Here is a 24112-nt window from a genome sequence, read left to right on the forward strand (position 1 = left end):
GGATTTCTTACACAAATCCTTGGGATACCTGGCGGCCATGGCGGTTGATACAACTTTTTTGAAAATTGGGTTGGTAAAATAAAATAAAGAAAAACTTGCTTTATGCGCTAAAATTTACGTAGATTTAATACAATTTATTGGGAAAGTAACTCCAAACTATACTGGCGTGGCAAAGGTAAAAATCGGTTAAGATACAGTTATGGGTCGGGGTTCGGTTTTAATACTGGTCGGAATAAAGGGATATTGTTTGGGACAAGCGACACGGGATGTCTCCTTTTAAGAGTTGTGAATTACCTCATGTTTTGAAAAAATTAGGTCAGAAGCATTGATCAATGTTTGTCGTGTTGTAAAATTATTTTTCTTTAATTATATTTCCTTAATAACTGTGAATTTCTTTTTCAGCGGTTGAAATAATTGGAGGTTCGTTCAGTTGGGAAACTGAGCTCAATCCTGTTCTTAAAAACATAGATTTAAATTTTCCAAAAGGTGTTTTGGTAGCGGTTATTGGAAACGTCGGCTCAGGAAAATCTTCCCTTTTATCAACAATTCTTGGAGATATGGTGAAAGTTTCGGGAGAAGTACATGTTCAGGTAGTTAATATATTACATTAAAATGGACTCCTTTTAGCAGAATGTTGTTAGATATGTATCATTAATAGGGAATCAGAATCGGATTAGCTATAAGATTGGTTCGATTCTTTTAAAACGTGATAACGAAATGGACGAATCTACAATTAAAAAACTAAACTTCATTTTAAGGAGTATTAATCCATGCTTGTTTGTTATACAGTTTACTTTATAGATAAAACACAATCACCACCCATTAGAGGTCGGCGTTCAAATAAAAATTAACCGTTTATTTGGATAATATCCATAAACCAAAATTATCCAAAAAACAATGAGTTATCTTTGGCCTTTTCCCATATTAAATCGTTTCTAACCATGGATAATATGCATGGATAAACGGTTAACCGCAATTTTTATGATTAATCGAAATTTTGCCAGTTAATTTATTTGCTCCGCCGATCTCTACCACACATCATCTAAGATCATCAAATTTTTTCTATCAGCCTAATATGCTTTCTTTTCAATACGCACAGCTATCTTATAAATAATATTATGATATTTTATTAGTACATAAGAAATATATTTTGTGAAAACTTGTGGCTGGTTATAATAATGTATATTTTTTTGGAAATACATAAAATCTTGCTAAATTTATGTGAACAATGACGTTTTCAATGTTTGATCACGCTGTCCTTAGTAAAATTTGACGTCGAATATACCTGATAACATTTCGCCATTTAAGTTGGGGATTTTCATAATTGACGTTTTGCAGATGTAAATAAACCACTCACAAGGAGATAAAGCGAAGTGTAACCCAACGATTTTGTTTAAACACGAGGGATTGGTAGACCTTCATGTAACTTAATTATTCAATGGGCATCCGTTTTGCCATGGATACAAATAATGGAATTTATAGACGAATAAAATAAAAATTAATCAACGTTTGATAAATTTTAACAAAATTGGTGAAAATGAACCAAAATGGCTAAAATTGGAAATATGTAATATAAATTTTAAAAATGTACAAACATTGAACGAATATATTACGAAATTGTTTGAAATAATCTATTTTTTAAGTTTTGTAAAAAAGGATTTTATTTTAAACAATTTTTAGATATTTTGTCAATATTATAATTTCAATTTTTTTTCCTCTCCAACTTTGGTCAAGGTTCACCAAACTGGCATATATCTATATCTCTCTAGATCTATCTATATATACGTAAGATTTTGTTATTTTGTAAACTGATTCTTCATTTTAGGGCTCCGTAGCTTATGTCCCTCAACAACCGTGGATTCAAAATCAAACACTCAAAAAAAACGTTATTTTTCATGACCATTATGAGCCTCAAAAATATGAACGAATCATCGAAGCTTGCGCGCTGAAGGACGACATAGACACATTGCCAGCCTTTGACGAAACTGAAATTGGGGAGAAAGTAAATATTTAAAATTGAAAAATATCAGGAAAATAATGGGGCAAATTTTATATTTGTTGGGAGGATAAATTTAAACTTCTGGAAATAACACCTTTCCTTTTAAGTGATTGTTTACGCTTCCGAAGGGCATCAATTTAAGTGGTGGTCAGAAGCAGAGAGTGAGCTTAGCCAGGGCACTCTACTTGGACAGAGACATTTACTTGTTGGACGACCCTCTCGCCGCTGTGGACTCCGAAACGGCAAAGCATATCTTCGCGAATGTGATCGGACCGAACGGATTACTGAAAGATAAGGTATATTTCCACTGTCAACGAGACCTAGAGGTTCCTAATGCCATTTTAAACGTTCTTAAAATAGGCAAAAAGAAACTTCGTATTGGGTGGCAAATACATGGTTGGAGGAAGTATCTTTTTATTCCTAGGTGTTTTAAATGTATGGGTATTGGACACGTTATGGCATCCTGCGATCATATCAATAACCATGTCTGTTCTCTTTGGGGATCCGAGGAACATAAGTTCACGGATTGTACTAATGTCATTAGAGCTTGTGTTAATTGTGTCAGAAGCAACAGTGATAAAAAGACTAACGTCAACTCGGAGCACTCCTCTCTGGACAACCTCTGTCCACTTTACATGGGGGAACTGCAATATTTGTGATAGAGAACCGATTTTAGAACTTAGCCCAATGGACAGTAAGATCAGACTGGTCCAAATTAATCTTGGCAAAGGGGAGGTTGCCACATCTACTTTAAGGCAGACTTGTCAGGAGGGCGGTGTTGACATCGCAATTATTCAGGAGCCTCATGTGGTAGACAATAGGTTGGTGGGTCTCCCACTCTCATCCAGGGTGGTGTGCTCCGACGAGAACCCAAGGACAGCTATTGCCATCTTCAATGCGAGGCTTCTTGTAATTAATCTTCTCAATAATGACAACATTACAAATGTAGGTCTTAAGGCGGGGGATATAACCTCTCTCCAGTCGGAGCGTTTTGGTGATTAGATGGAAAGTAATCAAATGATGTTAATAGTCCGGTGTTATACGCTCCCACCGAAAATGATTATAAAAGGGGAAAGGGAAAGGGGAGGTTGTGGAATCTCAGACGAAAAAACAGTATGATCTCAATCAAAATTATCTTTATTTAATCCTTTTTAACAAAATACACTCTTAAAAATAATATAATGGGGACATAAACCAAAATAATGAAATAACACGAGAGGACCTGGCAAAATCTTAAAGGGAACTTACTCTTTTCTTTCGGTTCTCGGCCTTAGTGACTGATAGCTCGGGAACTCGCAGGTAAAATGGAAATCTACGTAGGGTTAGGGGGCTTGATTGCTTTGTTTGGTTGGGTCTTAGAAGGGAAACTCTAGATTTGGGTTGATTTTGTCAGGTTGAAGATGGGGGACTTTACTTGACTCGCTATTTGACCCAGTGAATTTTGAGAAGGAAACTTAGGAGAATCTACTACTTATCAATTGTCCTTTTGTCCGGCGTCTTCGTTTCTTTCTTTGGAGAGGAGGGGAGGAGGGCTTTCTTCTCTTCTTTCGCGCGGGGGTCTCGTTCTCACAGTCCGATGGGGGGGGGGCACAAACAGTCACAACACTTCGTTCAAACGCTCGCGAAAGGGTTGCACGTTCCCCGAACGGCAAGGGATGAATCAAGGCAGCAGATCGCAGCGGCTCCCAGAGCCCTCTTTCTCTCCTGATTCACGATGCGTCGCTTGACTCGAAGTTGCAATGGAAGGCTGGTGACTCTTTCTCTGGAATTTGACGATTCTGCTGTAGTCTCTTCGGTTTACGGGGTTCCGGGTTACGGGATTTCCGGATTACGCAAGTAGGCTCCCAACAGTCTTCGTCGGGATAACTCTTTCGGACTAGAACGGGACTCTCGAACTCTGGATTGGATTTACGACTCTCACTCTCTTGGGATGTGGATTAGCCTTCTTTCTGGATTCATTGATTTTTGAAGCTGGATACGTCTGGGGACCCGCTGGATGTCATCAGGGATTGACGTTTAAAATTCTAGGGGACCTCTTAATTTCATTTAGACTTCGCTAAAGTTTCTAAGTTTGGGGTAAAGTTTAAAGTTTTTAAGTGAAGGGTCGGGCCATGGCGGAGCAGAGCTTTCGCCTGCGAGTCTCTTGGGGTTTCCTTCTGGTTTCTTTTTTGTTTCTAGGGTGCGGGGCCTTTTCTATACCCTCGGTCTTGTCAATCATTTCTTAATGGTGGTGCTCTCTTTGGGCATTGGGTCCCTAGGACGTAGGGAGGTGGCTTACGCCTTTGACAATGTTTTTTTGGGGTCTACGTGACTTGACGAATTTGAGGTCGGTGGGGAGTTGGGGGTCCTTTCGTCCTATCGCGTCTTTGGTAACCTTGACCTTGTTTCTGAGGGATCCAATGCACAATTTATACTATGGCTATTTTTAGAAGTGTATGATAGTTTCAAGGTTTTTTGCGAGGGGCTCTCTCAAACTGACAATAAAAACTCTCCTCCGTGTCTCCTTCTATTGAATTCTTTGGAGCCTAGGCTTAACACTGAAATCTACATGACTTTACATTTAACTTTCATATTTGACTAAAACTTAATAGGGATCACACTTAAATTACATTTCTAATCTTGGGCCATCAGGTAATATAGTTCCTTAGGGACTTTATACTTTAGAAATGACTAGGGGGCCAACCTTTATTATATACATGACTTAAACTTAAATTTGTACTTAAAATAGTTAACATTTCTTAGATTTAGATATTTCCATATTAAAACAGGAGGGGTACTTTATCTAGTTTATTTATAACAAGTTGGCAAGCCCAAATATACCTCTCCTCGGTAGAATTGTCCCTAGTGGTATTAATTTCTCGAGATAACCCTTAAAGATATATCTCCGCAATTTAGAGTTATTTGTTAAAAATATTAACCCATTTCTATCCCGCCCGGTATAAAATTTTAATTATAATTAAAATAATTGAGACGAAACGACCAATTTTAATTTATTCAGAATATCATAAGTTAAGTAGTTACAACAGTAAGTTAGACGTACTATAACAATGCACAATTGAATTAAACCCTTTTACAGAACAAGTTTATCAGTTAAATATAATACGAAGCAAATTTTAATGAAAGAAATATCTACAGAGGCTTTTTGGAATTACTCGCTTACGAAATACTTGCCGCATCTTTAACGCTCATTTTATTTCAACACTCGCCCTTGATGAAGATACCGTAGATATCTGGTAGTGGACGACTCGTTCACTTCCTGTTGACGTTGTGACGCATACCACATGAAAAAGACCAATGCCGTCCAATTTCCAATATCATATAATGACTCGCACACCCAAGAAATCATTGACTGCGTTAGAAATCGTAGATATCCAAATATCCACACCAAATGTATTTACAAGAAGCAAAAACCTTACCATCAACAAAGCACAGAGAGCCACTTGACTAACCGCCACCTCTTAAAGCAATTAACGTTAAATTATCTCCTTTGCATTAACAGAACTATATATAGGTCGTTAAGAAAGTGGACCACCCACAGGGTCTACCCTTTAACCCTCTAATCTCGGCTGACTGCGCTAAAACAAGATTTAACCTTTAAAAAATACCAGATTAGGCCTTCATAAATTCATTAATAAAAAAAGACTTTATTACCTATTATGCTTACGATGCCTGTCTTAATTTCAGTGAATCTAAGCAGCTATCGGTGGTTCTGTGGTAGAGCGCTCGACTGCCAAGCCGAATGGTCTGGGTTCGAAACTTGGGTGGCGCATTTGTTTTTAATCAATAGAGAAACGCTAAATTAGAATTTATTCGATGCAATAATTTCAATTTCAATTCTATTTCAATTAAACCAAAATTTCGTACTCTATTAAATACGCTTCCGATAAAGCTGAAGGTCTAATTTTCAATAAGGCGTAACAAGTGTCGGTGGTTCTGTGGTAGAACGTCCGCCTGTCAATCAGGAGGTCTCGGGTTCAAATCCCGCCCGATGCGATCGCAAATTGATACTAAGACGAATACCGTGTACAACTGGTGGAAACCCTGCCATTGGACGTTGAGAGGTAGCATTACACTCAGCACTCGGTCCGTCCCAAAGTCATTAAGAAGAAGTTGGAGAGAAAACGCCCATATAAACACAACAGACTCAACATGCACATCCATCAGAACACAAACACAACAAATTGAACACTCACAACCTACGCATAAACATTACAAAAACCGTAATACACCAAACCGTCACGACGGTGAGCGAAAAAACACCATCCAAACCAAACCGCAAATGCATCCGTTAACGCTCACCGTCACACGGTGGTTTTGCCAACCCTTTGAGAAACTGCGTACGCAGTGATTACACTTTGCACCGAAAATGCGAACGCGTTCGCAGTCCTGACAGACAGACACACCCACAGACCCACCCACAGACCCACCCACAGACCCACAGACAGACACGGTCGTTGTATAACCCCTCCTAGGGGACTTTGTCCCCTCGGAGAGGTAAAAATAGAATTATTGCGAAGGAAACTAATTTATTATAGCGATATTACGTTAGTTACGTCAGCTCAACCTTAAACACATACTGACGAAAGTTCGAGGGGACATTCATACAGACTTACTTCGCGAGGAGTACGCAAAAATTAGAAACACTCGGGGACTTTACATAAAATATAAAATAGATTGAAAATAAAAAAATATTACATAACAAGACAAGGGGGCACCACTGAGGCGGTTACAGGGATTTATCTTTTTTAGTGTTCTCCATTTATATACCTCCTCCTCCGTCGGAGGTCTTGGAAGAACACTTAAATTTTATTTCTGATAAAATTAGAAACTTTGCTGGCCGTAGAATGATAATTGGCGGTGATTTCAATTCTCATCATAATCTCTGGGGTTCAAGGGACAATTGTCCTAGAGGTGTTACCTGTGTTGCCTTTGTCGGGTCTCTAGATCTGTTCGTGTTAAATGATCCTGGCTCAGATCCCACTTTATATAGTAACAATGGAAATAGTTGAATAGACTTGACGCTGGCCACTATGAATATTTTTAATATGGTCACCGGCTCGGAAGTGTCTGACAACATTACCATTAGTGACCATAATTTCATTTTCCTTAATATATCCGTAACGGATACTGTCCAAGGTAATAATTACATTAATTTAGAGGATCTGGACTTGGATTGTTTTCGTGACCAGATCGCAGTGCCTCTTGAGGTAAAATTTGTCTCTAGTGATCAGATCGATGATGTTGCATCCTCTATTGAGGAAATTTTCAAGAATGCAAGTGAGGTTAGCAGGAAGCGTAGTGCCAAGGCCAAGACATATAACTCGGCTCCCTGGTGGAACGAGGGTCTTGGCATAAAATATCCCTGGACATAGAGGGGGCTTTTGACAACGTTTGGGTTCCGGGGGTCCTTTCAAGACTCCGGCAAGTTGCTTGCCCAAATAAATTGTATTTTTTATAAAAAAAAGTTTCTTAAGTAACAGAACTGCTTCGATTGATGTAGGCGGTAGTGTTCTCATTAAGTCACTTACCAATGGGGTATCCACAGGGTTCTTGTAGTGGACCTCTTCTCTTCAATTTAGTTATCGATGGCGCTCTTAGTCGGGTTAACCCGGCTGCGAGTGCTATTCAGGACTTTGCAGATGACCTACACGCGATGGTCTGGAGTTCCTAGAGGCGTGGCCTTGAGGTTCTTGGTAATTAAATTCTGGATACTCTCAATCAGTGGAGTTTAATTAATTAATTAAATGACTGCGCTAGGAAAACCGTTGCAATCACCTTTGCGAAAACAAATTGTAAGTGAGGAAGCAACCATCCTTAGGTCTTTTTACAAACAGATGTGCGCTAAACACTGTGATTACAATGTAATCGGTAGAAATGGTCTCTACTCGAGCGACCCTTGGGCAAGGCACCCAGCCTATCGTGTAGAGATTTTAATGCAGGTTTAGAGATCTTCTCCGAAGGCTCGCTATCGGAGAGTGCCGCTTCTGCGGCATTTGTGGTCTTCTTTAATGGATTGTAACTCGTGTTAAAGACATTTCATCTAGACTTGAGTTAAAATCCTAGTATTAATTTGATTGAGCTTTACTCCATAGTGGAGATCATTAAGTGGTTCTAGGGAGCGACCCCACGATGAAGAGGTATCAATCTTAAGTGATAGATTATCTTCTCTACGAGCAATTGGAAATCTTTCCAACCTTAATGGAATGTGTACTAACATAAGGGATTCGATTAAAAATCATGGCGCTAGAATCACCCTTAACTGGGTTAAAGCACACAGTGGGATTCTAGGTAACGAGAGAGCGGATGCGCTGGCCAAGAGTGCATTAACGAATTAGGTGATCCATTCTATTATACCCGATAAGGGTAGCATTAAAATTATTTTAAGGGCATTACCAAGAGGCATTGGCAGAGTAGTTGGAGCGACAGCAATAAAGGCAATGTTACAAGGAATTTTATTCCTAACGTGGGCGACAATGCGATCAACCCTAACCATTTCTCAACGCCAGTTCTCAGTGGTCACGGAAAGTTTCCTAGCTATTTGCATAGTTTAGGACATGTGCTCAGTCCTGCCTATGTTTGTGGGTCAGACACAGGCAATTCTGAGTACTATTTATTTAATTGTCCCCTCACTCTCTATCTGGTACCTAGAGGCAACCTTAGAGATATGTAGCTTGCAGAAAAGATAAATGTATTTGTGAAATTAAGCGTTTCATAACTAGTAATTTCCAGGACATATGTCTTGGTTGAATGCTGGTTATTTTTATCGTTTTTATTAATACTCGCCGTTTTAGCTGTTTTTAACCTTTTACCCTTGTTTCAGGGTTTTATACATTTTCTTGTGTTGTGGTTTTACTTTTTAATTTAAAAAGAAAATGCGTGATGCGTGATGATGAACAGTGTGATTTAATACAAATTATTTTGTAGAACTTGGGGTACCCCCAGTAGTGCCTAGCGGAACTGCGGGTAAATAAATACTATAATCTGATGTCAAAGAGACCTTAAGTGTGGGTCGGCATATAACGTTTTGACTCTCAACTTTAGTCTCAAAAGTATTTAAAAAACCCTAGCTAAAATAAAATAAGTTAGATCCAAACGAAAGCGAGTCATAACCAGAAAGGTTGAAATATTTTTGATAAAATAATTAAACTTTCGATAAGATCAAATTATATTCGGAAAGAAAACCAATATTTTTAATGTAATATCTTGTTCAGGATTACAAGAAACGTTTTCTTTAATAAGATAAGTCGAAATATAAATACATAAAAGTAAAACAGATTTGTTTGTAAATAAATATTTTATAGCTTAACTTTAATAAGCTAGAATTATTTAATTAAATTAAATTTAAGTTTTCCATTATTGGAAATTTTTATAAAAAATAAAGCACTTAAATTGTATTCCTCTATTGTTATTAATGAATTGTTGAATAAAAATTTAGTAAGCGTTTAAAAAATAATGCTGGTTTAATTCGCATAAAATATGAAATAAATTGAAATTCATTGAATTATTTATCTAAACTTATTCGAGGAGTAATTTTAGGAAAAAAGTATCCTCTGATTCTCTTTTACTTTTATCAAAAATAATTCTAAAATTTTATATAATTAATATGAACGTCAGTTGCCAAGTTGAGCATGGAAATCCTTTTAAATTAAGTTATATGTTAATTTTTATAATTAATTTTTTTGGAAAGTTTTCTAAGGAATATAATTTTTTGCAGACTAAAATTGATTTTTTTACAGATTTCATAGAATTAAAAAAATCCATAAATAACTAATCAGTGTGAATCAATTAAAGAAAGTTAATAGCTTTAAAAATATAAAATAAATTCATCGTATAATCTTTTTGATGAACCGGCATACTTATCTATTATCTAAGCTTCACAGCCGTAGCAACGTTAATTTTTTCTAGCAATGTAGTTAATAATTTAGTATTATTAATGAATAAAATATTTTTTTCTGATGAGAGATTTAACTTTTTACCTAGCAGATAACGGATCGAAATTTTTCCTTGGTATAGCACGCTTTAGGGTTTTTAGGTAATTGAAATACTTAATTTAAACAAAAAGGGATTAAGAGGAAACAAAATACTAACATGCTCAAATATTGATCATGTGGTTATACCTGACATTTCTATTTGCGATTAAATAATTATATCAACATTGCATCAGATTAAGTAATTATTGATTCCCTGTTCGTTGTGTCCAATTTTTGATGAAATCTGTAACAAATAAAGTTAATCAACATTTGATAAAAATCAGATCCACCATTTCGGAAATGATTCTATAAAGAATTATTTAATAATTATCTCTCTGTTCAAACTTTCGCAATTTAGTTTTTTGTGCCTTTTTTTAACCTCCCTGAATGTAAATGAACCTGGACGGTTCTGGTCTTCCAGCAACGTCTCAAACGGTTGTCTTCCCTCAAAGCGCCTGATTGAGTGCACATTTTATCAAACTCGAAAAACCTTAAAGCTACCAACATAATCCTTCTCATAATCGTGTTAATTCAAAGCGAAATTAAAATATAAATACCTTCGTGGAAGATATATCGTTTTTTTAATTGGTGTCATGTAACCAATACACGCGTGGGATTTTAAGTGAACATTTTGGAAAGAATTCATATAGCACTATTTTCATAATGGGAGTTACCGGATAATTTAGTGTCACTGGGTATTATTTAAAAAAAGAATAAAACATTTAATGATTTGGTTAATTCGAAAAATTTATCAGTTCATTTTGAGCTTTCCGTCCCACTGATAAAATATTTGGCGCATTTAACTGAAAAATATGCGGGGCGTGTCATGCAGGCCCTTTTCCATTCAAGTTTTATTAAAAAAAACATTTGAAATTTATTTCACAGACGAGAGTGTTAGTCACTCACAACTTGGCCATTTTATCTTATGTCGATGTAGTTTACGTCATAGAGAATGGAACTGTAATTGGAAATGGCCCGTCGGAAGTTATATCAAGAAATGAACTAAGCTACGCGTCTTTGACGGAAAATTGTTCACAATCATCACATGAAAACATTGTTACAACGGATACTAGAAAATCAGTCAGGAATATTACAAAAGGGTAAGTATGGTTATTCCGAATATCAAAGATTTTGCCATGTTCACTTTAGATGTCCTGATTATCAATTCATTAATTACATCTATAAATAAATCCAAAAATGTAAGTTTTAACCCGTCCAAGTCTTATCGTTTATTTAAGACGTCTCCTATTTTATTTGAAAACAAATTTACCTACGCAACTGAACATTCGCATCCTCCTCCACACACATTACTGTCTCAATTATCAAGGTATGCGAAGACTTAATATACATAAACAATTTTTAGGCCTATAGCAATAATGATATATAATAGCGATCGAATAAGTCTTAAGTCCCAAATAACAGACTAGTTTCAAAACTGTTGATTTTATCGTTGGCCGCATCATGAGCTACGAGGCGTTTAAAACAATTATAAAGGCAGTTACTCGTGTTGTCGATGTTAAACATAATAATAATAAATATCAACTGAGGAAAGTTTCGGAATAGCAGACGGATTTTTTAAAGCAATTTTAAATGATATTTAGCTTAGGTCTGTTTTTAAGTCAGATTTCTGAAACGCATTGATTTATCAACAATATTATTTTATTTTAATTAAAAGCGATAAACTTATCTCTGAAAACATTTGGCCAGCCACAATTCAGTAATAGCTGCCCTTTCTATTACTAGAATTAATAACTGGAGTTGATATAAATAATTTATCATTTTCAACACTACACCAAAATGTTTTAAAGCCATATATTACGTTTACAATTACTATAGGATTTTAATCCTCATTTAGGCTTAAAGCGTTTTTATCATCAACGGGCCCTTTATATCAAGTTTAACTTAAGTTTTTAAACATCGTAACGTAACTAAATTATCTTTATAAATTTCTAGGTGTCTTTTCACACCAAAAACCTTCAATGAATCTGCTCTGTAACTGCGCATGCGCCAAAGTTATATCAAATAGACCTACTGATCGGTGTTACTGCGGTGAAACCAAGAATTACATTTTTTAACATTATTTTCAAAATGGTAGAATTTCAATGGACTGTCTTTTTTCAATTTTTTGTTTGTATGGTTTGACTAAAATGGTTATCACTTGCGAATTGTTTTATACACTCTTTAGATTCATCTTATTATTTTAAAATGAAGCAAAAATAATTTTTATAAAAAAATAAAATGGTAAAAATAATCTTAACTGAATATAATATTTGAATTCTTTAGGAAAAGCGACATAAAAACTAATGAAAGAATGATTTGGAATCGATATTCATCTAGTAGAAATATTTTGGTTGGCAGGAATCTGATTGAAAATGAAAAAACAAGTCAACGCATTGTAAGTTCTTAAGTAAAAAACATTTGACGTTATGAAAATTCAAAGGATAAACTTAAAGCTCCGTTAAACAGAAGCTTAAGGGCCCGTTCCAGAGACGTTTTCAAAAGTCTCGTTTAAAAACAAGACTCGCGATTTAACGAAACCGATTTACCGAGACCTAGACTAGAGTTATAAAAACGCGTTCCAGAGTCATTTTAATAAGACTTCGTAAACTCCCGCTCTTGTTATTTCGCCTTTTTTTTTAATAAGCTCCGCCCCCGTCCGGAGCCAATAAAAACGCCGGAAAATATCGGCGGTAAGCGGGTCACTTCAATCGCTCAGTTAAGCCTTAGCGTTATCTGTGATTTATTTCTTGTAAACAGTAGCAATTTTCGAGTTTCGACTACGTAATCTCGGCTATTTATCAGTTATTTTATTGTATTTATTAAATTTTATTTATAAATTTACAATTTTTGGTGGTTATTTACATTTGTTTTTATATAATATTTGCATTTAGTTATTTATTTATTTAAAAATGGGGTTAGCAAAGAAGCAGAGCTAAGGGCGAAGTTTAACTCAGGTTGAATGAAAGGCAAAAGGAAGCAATTGTTGCTGGGCTTGAAGCTAGAATGTGTTTGGTCAACGGAGTTATGGGAGTAGTGAAAGCCTACAAAAACATAGTAAAAGCGTGGAAAGAGATGGCAAAAGAAGTGTCAGCCGTTGGTAAGGGGACAAAAAGAACTCGCCTACAAATTAGAACAAAATGGTCTTTCTTAAAAATCATCGTAAAGACACTGGCCCAAGATATCATAATGATCAGAAAATCAACTGGAGATTAGCTGACACCACTTGAGAATAGAGTGGTGAAACTAATTGGCGAAACTATGATTCGTGGTATAGCAGGTGTTGAAAATCGCATTGGTACTATAGCAATGAAGAAACAAGTACATTAAACTCTACTTTATTTACTTTAAATATAAAATTTGAATTGTTAAATATACATTACAATTTGAAACAATATAAATAAAGCCCCGTACCTTCTACAAGAGCTAGCAGTTTCAAATACCACCAGCGAGAACAAGTGGTTTTTTTATTGGTATATGCCAAGTACGGGGCGTTTTCACATTACTCCTAAGAATACTCCACCGAGTGAGGTCGGTAGTGCTCCCCTTAATTTGGCTTCAAAGAGACGTGGTAAAATATTTCTATTAAGTAGAGGATATCATAATTTAATTAGGATTTCCATATTGATGACAACACAACGGCAACAAAGATGGACAATGCAATATATTGCCAATAAAATGGGAATATTTAGATGTATTACTTACTAGCAGATATAGCTCAAGTTACATTTTTTAAATAGACGCAAGGGCTGAAAACCCACTTCCAAATCCACCTAGGCCAACATTAATGGAAAAATCCAAAAGTGTTTTATGTATTGTTAACGTTGCTCTTTTCCTACATTCTCTGAAAAATAGATTGCCATTAATTAAGATATAATTATTAATTTGGTATACCTGTTAAAGGTGACAAAAGAAGCTATAAAAAACATCATACCTGTGTCCTCCAAACCTATTGCTGCTAGCAGTGCTGAAACATTAGACCATGTTGCTCTGTCTGTAGTAAATTAAAATAATCCAGAATGATTGAATGGGCTTTAGGAACTGATTCGAAACGAAATGCGCAATTTTCTCTCTCCTTTTCCAGTCATTTGGACAATACCAATAAAATTCTGGTTACCATACTCAACTCTTTTGTTCGGGCTGAAAAGGAAATTGAAAATTTTATTTCAGTGATCTCGTCTTATAAACGAATAATTAATAACCCTGAAACGTAATTACATTTACCAGCAGTATGTCTACTACTTTAAAATTAATTTAATGAATATTACTTATTACCTTTTCTCTAGCTTTCAGATGTAAAACTTTCCACAACAATAAAACTTAAGTTATTTCTTTATTGTTGTCAGCTGACCCTTCGTCCAACGGAGCTGTCTCCATCTTCATGCAGGTTTTTTCACTTAATATCAGTTTGGCGGTAGATTTGAATTTCATTTGGATATTTTTCAAAGTTGGTTATCACCTTCCGGTAATTTTTTACCCATAAAAGTAGTTAGGGGCTCGATAAACATTTCATTAAGTATATTTGGCAGTTTTATCATTGGGTATCAGGTAAAAAGGGAGATGTGTTCCCCATTATCTTTAAATGATAGCTACAATAATAAATAAATACTTCTATTTTAAGAATTGAAATAATTTTTATTTTTATAAGTTGAGACAAACACTCAACTTAACAGTTTTGTGTCGATAACAATTTTCCGTCTTTCCAAAACAAATACAGCACATGATTATGAGGATCTATAATAAGAATATTTTATAATACAATTGCTCCCAGAGCCACATTTTAAATATATCAAAGCGAAAAGATCGTTCTTTCTTCTTTTCGTTTTGATATTAAATAAAATTAATGATAAAGGAATTCTTACCTGCGTAGCAAAATCTATGGGGTGTCTGCAATTCGGGCCTTGGCCATTCCCATGTGTAGCTCAATAAACGCGGTTTCAGGTAAATGTTTGATTGGTAGTGCCAAAAATCCTTTTTTTATATTCAATTCATAGTATTGGGTCACTCGCGATACATTATTTTCAGCGGGACATCTGTTTCGATATTGTTTACACCTTGTTTTATCATGTTAGCTGGAAGAAACTCCGCCGCCATTTTTTCACTATTTTCGCCTCCGAACGCGTAAACGAGAGCTCCGGAGCTCTCGTCTAGCTCTCGTTGAAAAACAAAACTTTTTGTCTCGTTCAAATGTCTCTGGAACGCGTTTTTGAAAAAGTTTCGTTAATTAACAAGACACGCCCCCTTTTTCGTTAGTTAACGAGAATTTTTCGTCTCTGGAACGGGCCCTTACTCGCTATTGAGTTACAGAATTGATGTTACTTTCAATAAAATCTTTGTTCCTAGATTGATACTTTAAATCTGATTTGGCAATAATAATATTTTAAATTTACAAATTTAGTTTTTACCAAACTTAACTCAAATGCACGAAATTTGGAAGAAATGGTCGAATTCGGTTATTTCGGGTAAATGCAACTAACATTTTGTTGTAACAAATATATTAAGGAAAATTTCAATTAAAGTGATAAATGCTAAAAAGTATGGTTAATATGCTAGAGATAAAGTTTTTTTAAATTGTGGTATAATAAAACAATTGGGAAAATAAAGCTTAAATTGGATAAATGCAAAAAGAGGGTAAATGTAGGAAAATATAAGAAAAGGCAATTAAATTTTCTTAAATGCGAACAAAATTGAGTGAATGCGAATAAATTGGCTTAGTACGAATTCGTTTGGGTAAGTGAAGGAAATTTGGATATAAAAACAATTGGCTTTATTGAAATTAAATTCGTTAATTATGGTAAAATTGGGTAAATCCAGGGATATTTGAAGAAATGCAATTATTTTTGTGTAAACAAATTGGGTAAATGTGGACAAATTTGGGTTAGTATAGGGACATTTTCCAAAATCCAAATAAATTAGGAAACTACAATTTAATTTGGTTAATTCGAAAAAGTTGAGTTAATGAGAATAAGTTTGGTAAATTTATTTAAATTTGGATAAATATATATAATTTCACTAAATATAAGGATATGTGGGTTATTGCGAATAAATATGGGGAATATGTAGGTAAATCTGTGTATAAAAGGGAAATTTTGATGAATGTGATTTAACTGGATAAAATGCGAATAAATTTGGGTGGGTACGAAGAAAACCAGGAACACTTGATCATAGATTTGAAATTGGGTACAAAAATTGGTTATTAAGAAGTGAGCGTTTTGAAGCGTATTTAAAAGTTATAACCCCTGAACCGAATAATTTGGTACGTTTCTAACGCAATGAAGGAATTGTGGTACTGAGTAGTTCTTCGCTGGAACTGGTTCATTAGATGTGGGAGATCTTTTATATTGCCTAACCGGACTGAAACAATTAGGTTAATTTTTGTTTACGGTGGTGATTGCAGAATAATTGGAAAACATTTATAGTAGAAGATTTAATTAATCTAACATTTAAAATACGTAAGTGAAAACATGATTTTGTCCCATTTGGAAGCCGACAAATTTAGCAGTTTTTTTTTGTAGGCGGAATTAATTGATTGTGAGCTTTTTTGCCCTCTTTAGTATCGACAAAACCTAACTTTTTTCCTGCGCCTTTTGCCTTTTGCGGATAAAAACCCTACTCTGAAAATCAGGGTAGAGCCCAGGAAACGAGCTATTGTCGAAGATATCATTTTGCCAAGCGTTGAAGTGGAAAATACTCACTACCAACACATATCCAAGAAAAAAGATTTTTGAAATTATTCACTACATTAAAATTTTACACAGCTAACAAAACATAAATTCACACTTTGAAATAATATACACCAAAAAATACAACTGATAAAAATTTTAAAATTTTCTAAACACCCATTACCCCAACCTCGAGAAAGCATTCAAAGCCCTTTAAGAAGTAAAACCCTCTACAGGTGCTTAATATAAGTTTTCTAAAACCACCATCTTAGCATAGTGATATATAAACATCATGTTTGTCGATTTTAAAATACTACTTTAAAATTTAAAAAAAATAAATTTTGATGTTATGGAGCTCGTCAAATTTGGACAATGAGAAAAATGTAGAGCGACGTCGAAAACATAAGAATAACGTTTGGTCGTTGAAAACACTATCATTTTACACGCGTTTAAAAATTTACTTAATGGGTAAACAAAATAATTGGAAAAATCAAAAACTAGAATCTTTTGGATGCAGTGGAAGTCGTAAGACAATATTATTTTTAGGATGAACTAAATATTTTTATTTATTTAATGCAAGATTCCAAATTTCTAACTCATTTAAATGCTATATTACAATAGAACATTTTCGTTCAGTAAATACTCGGGGAACCTACAAGATATCACTTATCTAATTTCGGGGATATTGTTTTTGGACTTTCCGTTATTTTTCATTAAATTTAACTTAAATAAATAAAAATTATATTTAGTTCATAATACAAATAATAGTGTCTTACGACTTCCACTGCATCCAAAAGATTCTAGTTTTTGATTTTTCCAATTATTTTGTTTACCCGTTAAATCAATTTTCAAACGCCTGTAATTTCGTGAAAAATGATTTTGTTTTCAATGACCAAACGTTATTCTTATGTTTTCGACGTCGCTCTACATTTTTCTCATTGGCCAAATTTGACGAGCTCCAATACATCAAAATTTAATTTTCCAAAATTTAAAAATATTATTTTAAAATCGATAAACATGATGTACAACAATGGCCCCCGGTACTGACAATTCAAAAAAAAATCAAAATTCTAACTACAACGGTTATTGCGAAAAATCACTTTTTCGATTAAAAATGAACACCCTATATTATTTTTCAGATCAAACAATAAATATTTAAAATTAAAATACGATGTTAATATATATATTAACAACGTATTTTAATTTTAAATATTTTTCTGAAAATAATTTGTTTTCGATTGTTGTTTAAAGAACTACAAATACATGTACTCATATGCGAATATTTTGTATCAAAGATATTGTTAAGATCAAAAAAATATTATATCCTGTATTTAAATTTACTCTTTTACTCTAAAAGAATAATAACGTGAAGCTCGCAAGTTGTTGACTGCAGTAATAACGTAATCAAAATGTGATTCTAATATAAGCCATTTTCTTTAAAATTTTTCATGGTTGTACAAAGGATATTAAAAGTAACACACGTATTAGTAGACAAGTGATGTGCTCTGAAGAAATAAGTTCATTTTATTACGTATATGGGAATATAATTAGAGACCTTGCTTATTTTATTTCACTAATTTTATGGTGTGTAAACACCTCGCTCATAGTTTGATTTCACGACTTTTATGGCTGTAAAGGCCTTGCTCATAGTTTGATTTCATGACTTTTACACGCTGTAAAGGCCTTGCTCATAGTTTGATTTCATGACTTTTATGGGCTGTTATGACCCTGCCCATAGTTTGATTTCCGAATTTTATGGGCTGTATTGACCTTGCCCATAGTTTGATTTCACCACTTTTATGGGCTGAAAGAACCTTGCTCATAGTTTGATTTCCCGAGTTTTATGGGCTGTAAAGTCCTTATTCATAGATTGATTAAATGATTTTGTGGGCTGTAAATACGTTGCTCATAGTTTGATTTCACGTCTTTTATGGGATAGAGTAATATAGGACGCGATATATTTGTTTAAAGGAACTAACCATTTTTTACCATATGTATTCTAAGGGTTGGGTTCATGGAGGAAAAACGTACTTGGACCAAATTACTCGGTTATAACATTTTTAAACTTATGATCAATTATTCCTGGTTTTCTTCACATGTACCCAAAAGTATTTGTTAATACCCAATTTGCCTGCTTTTATCCCAATTTACACCCACTCACCCAAATATATTTGCGATTTTCCAAATTTCCTTGTTTTTGGTCAAATTTACTCGCACTTACACAAATTTACTAACCGTTTTCCCGCATATATTTCCTCATTTTCCAAAAATTCCCAATTTTTACTAAACTAATTAACTTAATTTATTCGCAATTAACCAATTTATTCACATTTAGACAATTTGGTTCGCATTTTACAAATTGGATTAGCATTACCCAAATGTAATTGTATTTTCTTAATTTATTTTCATTTTTAAAACTTCCGGCTAATACTTACTTAAATTTATTTACATTGAAAAATGTATCCGCATTTATTCAATTTTACCTACATTAACCAATTTCATTTAAACTAGCCAAATTTTTAAATATTCCCAAATTTCCCTACATTTACCATATTTAACCTAAATTTACCCAATTTCATTTCAATTAGACAATTTTTTTTAATTATACCAAATTTTCCAAATACTTGGCATATTTACCTTACTTTATTGGTATCGAAATTTTGCTTAATAAATTCTTTTTACAAAATATTAGTCAAATTTACGCAAAATGATCTGAATTCGACCAATACTTCATAATTTAGTTCATTTGAGAATTTCTTATAAAAACCAAAGTTGGAAATTTTTTAAATTATAAACACCTGAAAGCGAGCCAGGTTAATTACTGTAACGAAAATTTTAAACTGAGTTGTCAAAACCAATTCCAGTTGCCATGAGCCCATGGCAATCAGGAGTTCATTGTAATTTTTCCTTTGGAAAATTTTCAAATTTCATGAAGGTCTACTAGATCCCTGAGTTTGAACTAAATCGGTGAGAATCACCTCGGGTCGTCTCCTTGTAAGTTAGAACCTACTTTCCACATCTTGATACTTATTATACCGTAAATAATTACTTAATTAAAATTACTGATATTAAAAAGACAAAATTATACGCGGTTTATCCATTGTGCTCTTTCATATTTGATCATACCGCTCAAATTTACCAAAACATGCTATAATAATAATAATAATCGCTGACTTCTTTTAACAGTCTACACTTTCAGTTTTAAAACAATTTTTCAAACTGATTGGAATCAAATGGTGCTTCGTCATAATAATTGGAGTTGCAATTGCGCAGTATCTCTCAATCGCTTCGAAGTATTGGTTGGCGGGCTGGAGTGATAGCTTAAATTCAGTTGCCATTGAAGCTGGAAATATCACAAAAAACGAACTTAAATCAAGTCAATCAGGATATTTAATTTTTGGAATTTTTACTTTTGGGCAGTGCATGTTAATACCTGCAATGTCATTTGTTTTGTTGCTCTCTTTCTTAAGAGGGTCGTTTAAAATGCACCACAAATTGCTCAAATCCGTTTTAAGATCGCCCTTACGTTTCTTCGATACCACACCAGTTGGGCGAATTCTGAATAGATTTTCCAGCGACGTACAAGACGCTGACCAGAACATTCCTTCGGATGCCAATTTTGTATGCTTCGCTGCGTTTCTTTTGCTGGGATATGTTATAGCAATCGTTTGCGAAGTTCCATTATTTATTTTGGGATTTTTCCTCTGTTTTATACCTTTTCTATTTGTACAGGTAAAGTTTTTTTTATTTTAACAATATTTTTACAAAACATTTTTAAATACTCAGTAAGGTCCACAACGATCGGATATTTTGAATTTATAATTCTTCTTTAAATGGATATTATTGTGACTTAAGAATAAAATGGGAATAGAAATTGCTAGGGGTGTGCCAACACCATTTTTTTTATTAAATTGAATATTAAGTATTGCTCAGCCCAATTTGGATTTCAGATTTGTGCAATTGCATATTCTACTCCTAGCAGAGGTTACAAGATATGCCCTGGTGCTTGAAGGGGTTTTACCTGAATTAATCGGTTTCCCCTTACCAAAAGAACTACATGAGGATAATGGTAATATTTAGAGTAGGAAAAGCTACAGGTTAGCGTGGAATTAATGGGAGTCAACGTACTGTACAACGCCACTTGATTTAAAGCCATTTTTAAGTCGCTAGCTAACTTAAACCCGATTCATTTAAGTAAATTTCCATATGCGTTTTTATGATATTATTCCTCATTTGTATTTAAAAAGAAAGTAATAATCTGCCAACTTCAGACATTAAACAGTAATCAAAGCTAGTTTAGCCTCACGTAGCGACTTTATTATGAAGTTCTTTCTACATAATTCTTCACTTATCAAGCAATAATTATATGACTAATGAACACGATAAAATTAAAATCGGGACCGTCTTTTGCAGAGATATTTTATGAGATCAAACGGACAATTGAAGAGGCTGCTGTCTTCCACAAACTCGCCACTGTATTCGCAATTCTCCGATTCATTGGCTGGCGTCGGAATCGTCAGGTCACTTGACGCAATTGACATATTCACGACAAAAGCCATTTCGCTCATCAACGAAAAAGAGACACTAAGTTACAGTGTAGAGTCCACTCAAAAGTAAGTACGTATTAATATTTAATACGCCGAGTGACTTATAGGTGGGTGAATGCGCGAGATGTGTCGCGTTGAGGCCTACAAAGGGGCTACAACAGTAATGTCATGGCGTATGTATAAAAGGGTACCAATTTTCCCATTTTGCGGTGGGGCTAATCTTTCTATCTGTAGCACTGATAATATTAATAGAGATATAACCACGTAAAAATAGAACGTGTCAATGTTCGTAGCAAATGAAGAATAGTTTATTTTTTAAGGTGGTTGAGTTTGCGAATAAGTCTATTAGGAAACTGTTTGCTGTTTTTTGCCGCTTTAAGTAGCGTTTTTGCAAAGGGAAGCCTTTCAGCTGGAAGGATTGGATATATTTTAAACAACGCAAATTTAGTAAGAATTATAATTCGATACTATTAAATCAATTCATAAAGCCATATATTTTGAAAATGTTGTTTGGGTAAATATTTGCAACTCTTTATAGATAAATGGCTTGATTTTTGTCACTGTCCTTCGAGCGAGTTATTTAGAAACAAGCTTTGTGTCAATCGAGAGAATTATCGAATATTTATCTTTGACACCCGAGGTAAATTTAACCAAAAGCATTATCGGAGTTTATACAGGGTGTCTTTTTTTAATCTGACTGAGCATTTTTCTCAAAAACCGCAAGAGCTAGAGTTATTGGAACATTTTTCACGTTTTTCAAAAAAAAAATTTGGCGGGAAAGTGCTGGACCAAAAATTCCAATAATAAAGTTTTAAAATAGGTTTTTGTATGTGATTTGTTCAAATGTAAAAATCTCAGGCCTACTTATAAAACCGTTTCTTTTGCTTTTACGCAAAGGTTGCTTGTCAAGTAATATTTAAAACGAAATCTTTCATTTTTAACCATTCTCTAGCATTTATTGAGTCTAATCAACAACTTTGCCACTTATTCTCGTGAGCAGGGCGCTTTTAAGATAGATTTAGTTTAGGGGATGCCAATCGTAACGCTCATATAGTAAGTGAAATGTTAAGTATTCGCTTTGCTGACAGTAAACCAGGCCACAAAACTTATCTCGGAGCTGTTTGATACTTCGATAAATACGGATAGGTCAATAGCAGGTTCCGCGGAAACGGTCATCATTAACCTCAACATGGAAGAAATCGTTCTAACCTACTTTGCTGAGTACACTCGAGCAAGTATTAGAGGTGCACGCGACGATTTAAGGTTATCAAGGAACTACGTTTGGAGAACTCTTCACAGTCACTGCTTTATTTCGAATCGAGCTACCCTCTACCAAACTCGAAGGAGATATGAAACGACGAAATGATTTGGCTAGTGAACATTTATGACACAAATTCCATCACTCATCTTCTGGTGACCGACGACTTTTCCCTTGGGAGATATGGCCGTTTCAACCACCAAAACAACCACATGAGGAGTAATTCAAATCCGCTCTAGGGTTTCCCTTACCAAAATCAACAACAATAAAAATTGAATGTTTTGGCGGGTTTGATCGGAGATAAGGGTTGTCGGCCCATTTTTCCTTGCCAATCGTAGTAATAGACATAATTGCTTGGCACTTTTGCAGAACGAAGAAGCAGACTTGTTAAATGACATTCCGTTAGATTATTACATACAACTATGGTAACAACATGACAGTACACCACCCAATCAACCTCGATCTTTTTTGGAGCATCTTTAAAACGAGTTGCCTCCGCAATAGATTGGAAGAAATGGTCCAGTTCGATGGCCTCCGAGATTTCCTGCCTAATGCCGATGAACTTTCACTGATGGGGTTTTATCAAAGAAAGAGTTTACGAGACGCCCGTTGCGAGCATAAATGATTTACACTATAAATAATTGCAGTTTTCGCACTTCTCACTATTGATATGATCACTGGCTCGTTTCGAGAGATGCTACACTAGCCAAAACTTGCATCGTGGCCAAAAGAGATATCACTGAACCTTACGTATAAATGTTCTGCTTTTATTGTACGAATTAACTTTAAAAATGAACCTAATTTAAGACTTTTTTAAAACAAAACTAGCTATTGCCCCATGTGGTTAACTTCTTTTTCAGTGCTCTACACTTTTCTATTTTGAATCGTTTGTCTAGCACCTTCCTGCCATAACATATTTCAAAATGTAAAAATGTTTATAATTTTCTTTCAATTTGGATTATACGCACTTCCGTGCTTGACATAGTTCCCTAAAATAACTATAACTCTTGTAGTTTCTGAGAAACATGTCCAATTAGAGCAAAAAAGGCACACTGTATATGAAGTTATCTCAGCTATAAACCACTATTAAATAAATTATTATTTATGTTCTACAAAATTACATTTTCAATAATAGGCTGCTTGGAAAACAGCGGAAAGAAAATTGTCAAAGTCTTGGCCTAACGAAGGAAAAATTGTGTTTTGGAAATACTCGACAAGATATCGAGAAGGCCTAGATTTGGTCTTAAAGGATCTTTCTTTTGTTATAGAACCAAAACAAAAGGTGGGTTATTATTGTGAAAGGTCATCTTTTGTGAATCTCATTAAATTGATATAGACAAAAAGAAAGCTAACAACAAACTGGTAATTCCACGACAGATTTTAAAACCTTGGGAACTCTTTATTTTAAGATTGCCCTGAAAACTTCACCCTGGGGTTATTTTTGTCAAACAACAGGATTCTGAAATTTTCGGGAAGATCCGTCCGGTAGTTTCCTAGTTACGCTATTGCCATTTTTTGTGAAATCACCTTGACCCCATATAGCGAAGGAGCGATTTCTTAGCCGTATTTTATCAAAAGCGTACGGGGCATCATTTTACGAGTAAAAAGGGTTAAAATCTTTACTTTTCATTGTGAATCCGCATTTAGAATTACGTACAGAAAAAAAATCTTTTCAATTT

At 34.5% G+C, this 24112-nt stretch overlaps 1 protein-coding gene across 2 annotated transcripts in view; it reads left to right on the forward strand.

Annotated features, from left to right (window-relative positions):
• Positions 1-24112, forward strand: part of LOC149926298 (ATP-binding cassette sub-family C member 1-like) — a 94985-nt gene that overhangs the window by 65087 nt on the left and 5786 nt on the right. For both annotated transcript variants that reach the window (XM_090158528.1, XM_090158527.1), the window contains exons 13-21: positions 403-590; positions 1826-2002; positions 2128-2295; positions 10855-11069; positions 12253-12364; positions 21042-21241; positions 21496-21622; positions 21714-21815; positions 23569-23715. In XM_090158528.1, coding sequence (XP_090014654.1) covers positions 403-590; positions 1826-2002; positions 2128-2295; positions 10855-11069; positions 12253-12364; positions 21042-21241; positions 21496-21622; positions 21714-21815; positions 23569-23715 — 1436 coding nt within the window. The remainder of the gene's footprint in view (positions 1-402; positions 591-1825; positions 2003-2127; positions 2296-10854; positions 11070-12252; positions 12365-21041; positions 21242-21495; positions 21623-21713; positions 21816-23568; positions 23716-24112) is intronic.

Source organism: Leiobunum rupestre, chromosome 9 (genome assembly GCF_980474605.1).
Source record: "Leiobunum rupestre chromosome 9, qqLeiRupe1.1.hap1, whole genome shotgun sequence".
NCBI lineage: Eukaryota > Metazoa > Arthropoda > Arachnida > Opiliones > Sclerosomatidae > Leiobunum > Leiobunum rupestre.